This window comes from Oenanthe melanoleuca, chromosome 3 (genome assembly GCF_029582105.1).
Source record: "Oenanthe melanoleuca isolate GR-GAL-2019-014 chromosome 3, OMel1.0, whole genome shotgun sequence".
NCBI classification, from domain to species: Eukaryota; Metazoa; Chordata; class Aves; order Passeriformes; family Muscicapidae; genus Oenanthe; species Oenanthe melanoleuca.
Window position 1 is genome coordinate 52,935,169 of NC_079336.1, and position 12,376 is coordinate 52,947,544.

The 12,376-nt window shown below is 40.1% G+C and overlaps 1 protein-coding gene across 1 annotated transcript; it reads right to left on the bottom strand.

The window, feature by feature from the left end:
* Positions 1 to 5,502: 5,502 nt before the first annotated feature.
* On the bottom strand, positions 5,503 to 6,939 carry LOC130251304 (trace amine-associated receptor 2-like). Its single transcript, XM_056487843.1, has one exon. The coding sequence runs from the start codon at positions 6,862 to 6,864 to the stop codon at positions 5,827 to 5,829; it is 1,038 nt and encodes a 345-aa protein (XP_056343818.1). The 5' UTR covers positions 6,865 to 6,939; the 3' UTR covers positions 5,503 to 5,826.
* Between the last annotated feature and the right edge of the window lie 5,437 nt (positions 6,940 to 12,376).

Consider the following 12,376-nt stretch of genomic DNA (forward strand, 5'->3'; position numbering starts at 1 on the left):
ATTTGAAGATATTAATCTCATAATAAAGTGAAAAATACCAATAGCTCTTCATATTCAAAACATTCTATTTCATGCATTTTTCTGTCCAAACTTTTTTCTGATTGTGATCCCAAAGTACAGGTTTTTAGTGATTATTGATGAAGTAGAGGAATTGCAAAATATTGACAGAAAACATTGAAATGCTCATAGAAAAGAATTGAATATTTGAATGTAACAGTCTTTGGGTCAATAGTTCCCTGCAGAAGAATTAATCAATAAGATGTGTTAAAAATAATCTCTAAACTGCACAAGAGTTCTGCAGGTGCAACCAATACAGCCCATCTCTAGAGTTCCCAATTCCCTTTGCTGTTGTTTGCACTGAGCAAAACACAAGTCAGCCAGGAATAATCTAACCAAAACAAGCAAGGTGTTAACAGGACTTGTTAATTCACATTTCAGAAGAAAAATTAGAAAATTAGGCTATTTTAAGCTGACAGAAAACGAAGGGGAGGGGAAGGTAGAGTGGTGTGCCTCACAGCACTGGCAGAACAAAATAAATGAAGAATTAATATACTGAAATACAAGCCACAAAGTAGTCAAGCCTGTGGAAAGCACCAAATAGCCTTCAGCCACCTGGATATGGCCCATGCAAAGCTGCCTTTTTAACACTGAGCAATGCTATAGTGGTAAAAAAGGGCAGATGTGTGTGAACTGGCATGGACAAGAGGTAGGAGACAGCAAGGCAGGCTGAAGCAGACCTCCCATCTTGTAAATACTGATGGTTCCAGGCACCTGTGCAGCCCTGACCTGCAGCCAGACCACTGGTCCCAGGCTGTGCAGATACCACTCCCTGCTATTTCCAGCAAAGGAAGCTGAAATGGTCAATATAATTGCCTGCAGTTCCCTCCTTGCCTGTCCAGTGGTGAATCTGGGGATTAGAGGTGATGTTCTGGTCCAGGGCAGCTCCAGTGAATTTAAATTTTCAAACTCTGTAGAAACACATTTTCTTCCTCCCAACAGTGAACCATGAACAGTGAACTGCTGGTGCTTGAACGAGATATTGATTTCTGCTAAATTGTCACAGCAAGAAATAAAAATCACTATCACTATTATTATGTGCTGATAAAAAAATTGATCAGCCCATAATATTAGAAAAGCCAGATGCATCAGAAAGTCTTGCATCACCAAATAGGATCATCTTCCTTTTGTACTCACACGCTAAAATATCTGCACAGCAGCACCCAGCCATCATTTTGGTGTCCTGTCTGTGGGAAAGGGGTGCAGTGCAGTAGCCACTGGGGAGACAGAGCTGAACTTTGCCCATGCAACCCTTGACAAATATGATAGAGTTTTTATTTCTATTTCATTTGTTCTCTTTTTGAAAATCTAGCTTCTAATTTCTCTGAGGGAATGTACCCACCTTCCTAAATGATAACTTATTTTCATAAGGAATGCAGTATAGCACATGGAAAGGCAGGCATTTTTTCCAACAGTAGACCATCATACTGTAAATCAACCCACATTTAAAATATTTTTCAGCTACAGAATGAAAAATTACATTTATAAAAGCAGACTGAGTTTGGTTTACCATGTCTGCAGTCCTGTGAGTAGGTAAAGATGATGGGAGTTTTTTCAGTTAGAAAAAGTTTTGGCTCCATTCTCGTCTCCCAGCTCATTTGGAGAGATTGATGTAACTAGGGTCTCTCATACACGTATTTCCCACCATTTTGGATAGGATGGTTCCACATTTGTACGTGCACATAGCACAGAGCCAAAGCCCATGCTTTGCATTTCTAGGCCCTGAAATCTTAACAAAGTCACACCAATACTACACCAGCTGTGAGCTCCAGAGCCTGGATGAAGTCATGATTTGCTAACTTGAGGTATTCAACAAAGTATCACAACACAGTCAGTCCTGAGGAAGAAAACCAGATAAAAAAATTACTTACACGTTGAAGAAGAGGAAGATCGGCTGGGGAAAGGTTTCTAGGGAAAAAGATGTCCTTTAGTACATAATCCCTTGTTTGGGTCTTTTTTCTCCATCCTGCATTTTGGTGAAAGTGGGTGATTAAAAATAAAGTGAAAACATTCCTCCAGGAGACACTAGAATATTCTTGGTTTATATGCAGCTAAAAAAATTCATGGTTATCTTTTGAAAAACTGCACATCCTTTTTAATGTCAGTGTTTGCTGTAATGCTTCATCAATGGTCTGTTGGTGCTGCAGCCAGGAAGGCTGACACACAACTGATCTGGAAGGAAGATAATTTGATTAGGTTCTGTAAACAGAAGAATAAATAAATTACTGTAATATAGTACTGTTATAGCTGTATATGCCCTTTTGTCAGGAATTTCTTGGAACAGTTACTTTCTTTTACTTAATTTTCACTAAAGGTGATTAAAATGTTGTAGGTTTTTTTGTTAAAACACATTGTAGCTGAGAAATGGATGCTATTAAGCACTAATTTACCTGAACTTATCTGACTTCTTTAGCATATTTTAGTTTTGAGTAGAAAACTTAATGCATGTAAACCAAAATTTGTAATTTGAATCTTGAAGAATTAATTTTGAAACTTCATGAAAAATATTTATTAAGTGCTCTGAAGTATTAAGGTGTAAAATAAAAATCAACATAGATCTTGCAGAAGTAAACCAATCTATGTCTCCAAGTTTTCAGATGATGGTTTTGCAACTCAAGGATTTAGGGTTTTTTTTTGGTTTTTTTTACCCCTGTCCTAATATAAGGTGTTGCTGACCCTTTTTGTTAAAGCTGCTTTTGCCTGTGGATTCCACAAGAGGGTAGGAAATCCTTCCACAATGCTTAGACTGTGACAGAAAAGACTCAAAGAATAAAATGGAGTTTAACTATTCCGACCACAAGCAGGCACTGCAGAAATACCTGCGAGTTCCTGAGCTGCAAATCATTTGAGGGTAAAAATATAGCACTTTTTTGAATAAAAATTGCTGTCTTTGAAGAGAACTCTGAATGTTGCTGTTTGAGGCATTGCAAGAGGGAGGCTGAGTGCAGATGTCCTGGGTGGGATACTTTTAACCACATCTAGCTGTCCTGCATGTTCAGACTGGGATGTACCAAAAAGGAAAAGGACCATGGAAGTGCTCTCATTGCCCTTGCCTGAATGTGAAAGCTTGAACTTCCTCCTGAAACCAGAATTGTCCTTCCTCTTTGGGCAACGTCAAGTCTTGCTGGAATCAAGACATCCTAACCCTTCTGGCTGATTCCCTGGGGAATGAGATTTGATATAGACCATGCTAAAACAGTCCACTGTGGAGTGTGGAAAAATAGATTCTTGTACAATAATGTTTTTCAGGAAAAATACCCAACCCCCTCAAAAAATCCACCAAAACAAAACACACAAACAAACAAAAAAATCCCAACACACTCATTTTCTCCTGTGTGCCAGCAGGTGTGGTCTACAGAAAAAAAAATAAAATCTCTTTTATTCTGATGCACTAGGTTTTGTGCCAAGCAGTGGGGTATTTTTTAGCAGCAGGTTTAGCACCAGCATCAAGCTTAACAGCAGGGAGAACAGCATGGCATGTCACAAAGTCACTCAGAAGCCAAATTACACAAGGTGACAGATCTGCAAGAGCCCTTGGCCTGAAGAACTACTAAAGACCTACTGACAGGTTTAGCAAAACTAGCTAAGTAGATACTCATATGACATCCAAGGGCACGCACTGAACACACAGAAGGATGTGACACACTGAGACAAAAGTTGTCACTGTAGGAGATGCAATGTACAGGGTTCACTCTAAATTATTTATGCTGTATGTTAATGAAGTAATTTTATCATTACTTAAATGTCTCCAATTGCATTGTGTGTCACCAGCTAGACATTTAATACTTAGAAGAGCTTTCAGAAATACCTAATGTGTATTTAGAGACTTAGACACCTAATTTTAATGTAGCACATTAGTTTCTTGTGAAACTAACAGAAAGGATTTAAACTCTACAAAATAGTTGAGTACTGTGGAAAATACTGCTGGCAGCAAAGATTGTGAAGACAAAAAGGATCTGCAGTTGTCTCTGTGACTAGTGTTATATATAACTTTTTATGATCCATCATTTGACTCATGGTCTCACTGCTGGGAGAACATCAGGGACTGTGTATAATTTGTTAACTTTCAATAAAAACCCATCACGGACTAGCTTCAACACAAAGACAAATCTGGCATGCAAATTTCTCTGAAGAAGCCAGGTTGAGCTGCATGCAGACAATACCTGGCACAGCTGGCTGCAGCACCATCTCTGCTGCAGAGTTTGCCTTTCCCTGCCGTTGCTGACACACTACAGGCTCTATGTATCACCCCCAAAAATTGTGTGTTTCACATGGCTCAGCTCCAAAAGGAGAAGCAGAAAGTTCCTGGTGGCATCTCAGATGGCACCTTGGCCACTAAGGTGTTGTGTGAAAGGTGTTGTATGCAAAGGTTGCCCTCTGCTTCCACAGAGAGCTGGCGCCCAGGAACACACTGCAGGAACGAAACCAGATTAAGATGAGTTTAGAAAAACTTGAGGCAACAGCACAGGCTCTGAAAGTCAGGGTTAGGCTGTGTTGGAGACCCAGCTTTCCAGAGCTGAGTCACTGCAATCAACCTGCTGCTTAGTCTCCTTGCTCTCCCCAAGTACTGCTCTGGCTGCCCTTCTGTTTAATCCAGGGGTCTCCCTAGGCATGCATGGATAAATGGTATGGGACAACATATTATCTACCTTGCAGGTGCCTAAAGACTTGATTGCATCCAGCTCTGCTCTGTTCCGTGGTCTGGCTGTTCAGCTAGTGACAATTGTTCACAAAGAAAGAATTTGTGTCAAATTAAAGACCTTGGGGTTTATGTTTCTACTGGGAAAAGTGAGAGCCTTGCATAATACTTCAGACAAGTCTGTGACCTTGCAGATCCTTGCTGTCCTAAGTGTTTTAGGGTTGATGTGAAACTGGAATTCTCCAGATCCAAAATAGCATGTGTTCATGTTACCACAGATCCATTAAAAACTTTTCAGCAAACAAAACAAGCAGCCATCACTGGCATGGCATGCTAGTGCAGATGTGATAAACCAAGAAGTAGATAAACACAGATGGCTTTTTGGTAGTCACTCTTTATTAAGGGTAGAGTATACACTGTAGGCATAGTGGAAAAGCTAACTCAGAGGTACAATTCACAGTAAAAACACTGCAGTGCCTGCATTTAGTAAAGACAACTCAATTAAGCTTATTTTAAACATGTAACTGATGTGAATGCTGACAGTGCCTCTTTCTGATTTCAGAGGGAGATCAGCATTAAATTAGAGGTTCCAGTTCAGTGTGCAGGTGCAGTGAGCTGTCAGCAAGCATATTTTATAACATCTGGAGCCTGACATCCAAACAAAGACCAGCCAAGCACAGAGCTGAGTGCAAGCCGTGCTCTGGTTCCTGAGCACTCCTTCCCAAGTACAAAGTACACAGAGGAGAAGAGGAGAAATCCTGATTCTATTGCTTTCAGGGGGAGAGATCAAGCCAAAATTACACTCTTGTTCTATTTACTTGAGAATAGCAAGAGACTATACATCTGCTAATGCCCCCTTCATAAAAGGGTGACAAATTTCTCACTATATGAACCTGGGATATGTTCAGTATAGGGTTATTAAGAGTGAACCCTAAGAAAGACTAGCTGCATAAATACAAGATTAGGTGAAATAATGAGTTTATACGCTGTATGTAAATAGTTTCTGAAATTAAAAAGAATTCTACAGGACTGACTCATACATTTCATATCGCACTCATACTGAAACATAAATATTCAGTAATCCACTGTTTCTTCTTCATTTCTAGAGCTACTCTCACAAGTAGAATCTATTACTGTGACTGATCTTCAGATAAAATTTTTATTGTACGAAAATGTGGATTTAATATTTTGCCTTCTAAGATATATTTAAATGTTTTCCGAAACCATGGATAGAAAAATCCATATATTAATGGATTGCAGAAAGAATTTAGATATCCAAGCCAGTTTAGAGAATCAAACAGAGGCAAAGGACTGGAAAAATTTAAAAACGGATCAATTAAGATTGCAAAAAAACAAGGAAACCAACATATTAAGAAACCCAGCATAACAATACTCAAAGTCTTAGCAGCTTTCCTTTCTTTATTCTTAGAAAGCTCATGTTTCTGATTATTTTTCGAGAGCCTGGGTGCCTGACTCAACTGCAGTGTGTGCCTTTGGGAGACAGTAAAAATTTTAACATAAATCCCTATCATAATGCAAGCAGGACCAAATAAACCAACTGTAAATAAAAAAGCCCCCCACAGTTTGTTGAACACAATCGGGCACAACCCCAAGCATTTAATCAGCATTGCATATCCCTCAATTCCAGAAGCATAAGCTTCTGAGAAAACCACCCCAAAAGCAAAAGCAGCAGGCACTGACCAGCACACAGCCACGATTTGTTTTATGGCTGCTGCAGTCATGGTGCTGGGGTAATGCAGAGGGTGGCAGACTGCATAAAACCGATCCACAGCAATGGAGCAAAGGTGGAAAATGGAAACTAAACTGAGCATCAAGTCAAAACTGTAATGAATCTTGCAGAATATAATCCCAAAAACCCAGCAGTTCTCTACAGACCTCACCATACTGTAGGGCATAACGGCAAAGCCCATCAGAAAATCTGTTACAGACATGGATAAAATGAGGAAATTGGTTGGAGAATGGAGCTGCTTGAAATATGAGATGGAAATGATTATGGCCAGATTTCCAAAGATGGTGAGAATGAAGACTGCTGTTATGGATAAATACATTACTCCTCGTATTCCTGCTGACCTAAAGTTCTCAGGACAGGATCTGTTTCCAAACTCAGAGCAATCAGTCAAATCCTTTGAGATATTTGGAAAAAGCATAATCAATCCTTTATGAGACTTTTCTTTCAGAAGTGCAGTTCCACCAGCAGGTTTAATTTTCACAAGTTTCCAAAATATTCCAAATCCTAACATGAGAATACAAGGTAAAGTAAGACAAGAGCTTGAACTCCATAACTAAATGAAATGCAGCTATTCAGAGGCAAATTTTCTCTTGGTTTAAATAGAGACCAACTACAGCCAATTATTCTTCTGAAATGATACATGAAATTTAGTAACTGAAAGCTATTTTAAAATTAATTGCAAATAATATTTAAAACAAAGCAGTTGAAAGTTGAAAGAGTTAAGTTGAAAACTTATTTACCTCTTAAATTAACTAAATTATATGATAATATACACTTTATTTTGAATCTGGAGCATTTTGTAAAGTATGATTCTTGTATCTTATATATATCATAATAACAGTAAATTTAAAATGTAGAAGAAAAACATGCATAGATAAAGAAACCCCTCAAGTCACTTCAGTCCATATATATTTTAAAGGATTTATGTCTCTCAGAATATTGATATTTTTTCTGTGTGAGAAATGTTATGGGAGCTGGTATACCTCAGCTTTCTTGAAAGCTTCAGTTAATGAGCTACTCACTCAGATGCTCATCTTAAGAGTCACAAATCAGTTGCCAAACACCCACTTCCCAAATTATTTATGCTGCTAAACTCACCTGCTGTGCATCACAAAGTACCAGCAATGAACACATCTGATGGAATTGGGTCATAAAATTGGTTTGATAAGCAATATTCTTTCCTTTCCCTACAAATGCCCCTGTTTTCTGTCATTACAACCCCACAGACTAAAAAGGTGTGGAGACAGGTTGAGGTTTATCTCCTGTAGTAGACTGTGGTCCAGCTGCAGAAGTTATAAATTAATATACTAGTGAATAGTTTCAATGGGCAAAAAATTCCTCTGAATTTTCTGAGGAAAACCAGACCCACTTCTTCTACCTCTTTTCCTGATAACTTATTTTGGACAAGAAGCAAATTTAGAAACAGAAGTAGAAAGAGATACTCTTCTCCACAGCAGTTTAACCCACTTAAAATGAACATGGAAAGCAGCTCAGACCACTGATCTTTTTTTCCAATAAGTATCACCCTGGAATGAAGAAAATACAGAAATTTTGTATCAAAAGATTAAAAACAGACATGGGCAGCCAATTTTATAGGCTAATCTTCCCTGCATCTCTTAATAATACCATAAATAAATTCTCTAAGTAGACATTTTTCTGTTTTGCTATTGTCCTGCAAAACTGCAATGTGGGTAACAGGCAGATCCCCTCTGTAACCTGGCTCAGATTAATGAAAGAGGGTGATTTATTTTTCTTTTATGGCATTACATTTAATTCCCAGTAGATTTTGAGCTAAACATATCTATGCTATTTAGAGATTTACACCAACAGGAGATAAAGTGTCTGTATTCCCAACACCATTATTTTTGTTTGCTGTATTAATTCCTTTACCCTCATGAGCAGGGAGAGCTCTTTTAGTGACTTAAGGTAGACACAAGTAACATTGTGCCTCATTATTTCCATGTTGGACTAAAATGCTGATTGAAGAGAGTTATTTGATTATTTATTACTAAATGTTTTTATTCCTCTGGGCTACCTTCACTAAAGCAACAACAGCAAAAGACAAGCTCAAATTTTGTTGAAGAATTGTTTTCTCCTGTTGGCAACTGAGGAAGTCCAAAGGATATGGGATACACTCTCTTTTCAGTGATTCCTCTCTAACTGACAGATACTTTTTAGATTGTATGCTATGAGCAACCAGTGTTTAAAGAGACTGACTTTTCCTATACCTATGGGAAATAAAAAGTCAAGACCTCTAGGAGCAGGCTGTGGAGTTCCCATTGTCTAAGTTACTTGTGGATCCAGTCTCTTAAGAAATTGATTTGTTTTACAAAGACTGTTGCATAATCATTTCATAGAAACATTTTCAATTACCTATGCAATTACCTATGTAATTTCAATTACCTAGCTGGATTTAAAGTGGCAGCATGAAGGTGAAAAGATTTTATTAAAAAACCTACAAAGTAGGAAATTAAATGTACCTGGTTATGCAAGACCATGTAACATTATGCAAGACTCAGTAAACAGTATGAGAATTGAATTTCATAGAATCACAGTATTGTAGAGGTTGAAAGGGTACATTCTGCCCCATCATCCATATCATCAATGGGGATGTTGAACAGGATTGGACCTAGCATTAACCCTTAGGGTAGGTCACTAGCTGCTGACTTTCAAATAAACTTCATGCCAATGATCAGCCCCCTCTGGGCCTGGCCAGTTTCCAATCCACTTCACTGTCTTCTCATCCAGCCCACACTTTTTTACCTTCTTTGTGAAAATCTTACAAGAGGCAGTGTTGAAAGCCTTCCTGAAGACTAGGTAGATTATAACAACTGCTCTTCCTTTGTCTACCAGGCCAGTAATTTCATCATAGAAATTAATAAACTTTATGTCTAATGAAAACAGATGAGTCAAAAAGTGCTTACAGGTAGACATAGTCTTTGTCTGAATTAAGTCTTCAAGTGCGGTGTGTGGAAGTAGCATCATAGACAATGAGGATGATCAGGAAACCTGCAGAAATAGAAGAATTTCATAGAACTCTGTGTCTAATGTTTGACTGTATCCAGCATTTTCTCCCTTGTTGAATGGATTAGCACATTGCAGAGGACAGAGAGTGCACAGTGTGCACGGCCTAGATGAGTTAATGATTTAAGAAAAGCCATACACTCTGCAATATTTACACATTTTGACTGTTCATTTCTTCTGTTTGAAGACTGCACCAATGTATTTTTTTAATCTAGGAGTTTAAAAACTCCATTTTGGAGTGACTCCTTTCTGAGGTTTCCAGAAGGGTCCTGCTTGGACAGTTGGTGCTCATCCTCTTTTCCCATCCTCCAGCCTCTGGTATCTGAGGGACCATGAGATTTGGACACTGGTGGCAGCACCATGCATGAGGTGCCATGTCAAAACACAAAGCACTTAGGCAGGACACAGGCAGCAGGTCAGGACTTGAAAGTTGCTGTCAGTTTTGTACAAATCATGGGAAGTAGGTGACATTGCAAATGGCCCTCCCTGATAAAAAAGGAACAGACATAAATTTGCTGGTGAAACAGAGCCCTCCATCATGCTAGATTAATTGCTTTGCACAAGTTTTTGGGGAAGTTAAAACATTTGAAATCACCCACAGGGGAATAATTTGTTTTGCAAAAGGTAGCCATCTGTGAAGTGTTTAACAAGGTCACTAATTAAATGTGTTTATAAGGAATTTGACAATACCCTTTGCACTTCATTTGCATTGTGATTCTTTGAGATTGCAGTAAAGTATATTCAGCTCCACCAGACCGAACTCATAATCTGATCGGACAACAGCATGAGACATTTTTCTTATGCTTTCCTAATTTATTCATGTCTTGAGTTCAAATAGGGTCCCTGTGGCCTCATTAACATCTCTCATGTGCACATCACCCTCATGGTGGGAAATAGCCTTATGCTGTCTGTGATTAGAGCTAATGGGAGAAAGGAACCTGGGACTTCATTACAGTCACTGTGCTAGAGAAGGCTCTCTGTAAATAGAAGGCAAGGAGGCTCTTTGGGAAAGTGTCACTTTTAGGTAATAGGACTCCAGAGGAAAAAGTTTTTCTGAAACTTTCTGAGTTGGGCCACACCCAAAGCAGGCTTATATTTTAGTTTATCAAGAACGAGGAGGACAGCCTTCCAGGTGTAGGTGAAGGTCACCAGCAACCTGTGTGTGGAAACTGGAAACAAAATAGACTGTGGTGGTCTTATGCAGGTACAATGTTTGGATCCCCTCTCTACTAGTTTTGGCTGGGAAAGGGTTAATTTTCTCTATAGAATTTTGTGTGGTGTTGTGTTTTGGATTTGTGATGAAAACATTGTTGATAACACACACATTAAGGTCTTCTCTTTGAGTAGCCAGGGGTCCTCAACAGTTTGGAAGAGGACATCTGATCCCAGCTGACCAGAGAGATACTCCACACCATATGATGTTGTGCTCAGCAAAACCTTGAGGGGGAGAAGGAGGAACTGAGGTGATGAGAGTTACAGTGCTTGTTTTCCCAAGAAATCATTGCACGTGGTAGAGCCTGCTTTCCTAGAAATGGCTGAAGATCTGATTTGCAGCTGGGAAGTAGTGATAAATTCCTTAGTCTGCTTTACTTGCATGCATTGCTTAGACTGTCTTTATCAGCAATTTTTTCTCACTTCAGGAGTGTGCCTCTGGTTTCTATGGGTTTATAAGAATTAGCTTTGCAGGAGGGTCTAGGCACTGTATGCAGGGACATGCTCTATTTGAACTCCAGTCTGTCCTGCAAGCAAGTTGGGATCCTACTTGTTCACAAACTCCTCCTGCAACCAGAAAATAATGCCTGAGAGATGCCACAACAAGTTATGGAAAAAAAAATTCCAACTGTAAACTCTGGTAGAGCTGGAATTGTCTAGAAACACAGTAATGTTTCCAGATTTTCAGGGAGATAGGGCTGTAAAAAGTAACACTGAATGTGAGAATACTGGTGGTGAATGGTGCTGCATCCAGCTGAGGATCAGTCATCAGTGGTGTCACTCGGGGGTCTGTACTGGGGCCAGTCTTGTTCAATATTTTTATTGATGACATGGATGAGGGCACTGAGTCTTTCATCAGTAAATTTGCAGATGACACTAAGCTGGGAGTGTGTTTCCATCTATTGGAAGGCAGGATGGCTCTGCAGAGACACCTGGAATGGTTGGATGGATGGGCAGAGTCCATTGGGATGAAGTTTAATAAATCCAAGTGCAGATTCCTGCACTTTGGCCACAATAACCCCCTGCAGTGCTACAGGCTGGGGCTGGTGTGGCTGGACAGTGCCCAGGCAGAAAGGGACCTGGGGGTGCTGGTGCAGCTGACTGAACATGAGCCAGCTGTGCCCTGGTGGCCAAGAAGGACAATGGCCCCTGGCCTGGGTCAGGAATGGTGTGGCCAGCAGGAGCAGGGAGGTCATTCCTCCCCTGGACTCAGCACTGGTGAGGTCACACCTGAGTGCTGTGTCCAGTTCTGTGCCCTCAGTTTGGGAAGGACTTTGAGACACTTGGGCACATCCAGAGGAGACAACGAGGCTGGTGAGGGGCTGGAACACAAACCCTGTGAGGAAGGGCTGGGGGAGCTGGGGGTGTTCAGCCTGGAGAAAAGGAGACCCAGGGGTGACCTCATCACTCTGTACAGCTCCCTGAAAGGTGGTTGTGGTCAGGTGGGGCTTGGTCTCTTTCCCCAGGCAGCAGCTGACAGAACCAGAGGACACAGTCTCAAGCTGTGCCAAAGGAAATACAGGTTGGATCTTCGGAAAAAGTTTTTTACAGAAAGAGTGATCAAGTACTGGGATGGTCTGCCTGGGGAGGTGCTGGAGTCACCATCCCTGGATGTGTTTTAAAAAAGATTGGATGAGGCATTCAATGCCATGGTTTAGTTGAGGTGTTAGGGCATAGGTTGGACTTGATGATCT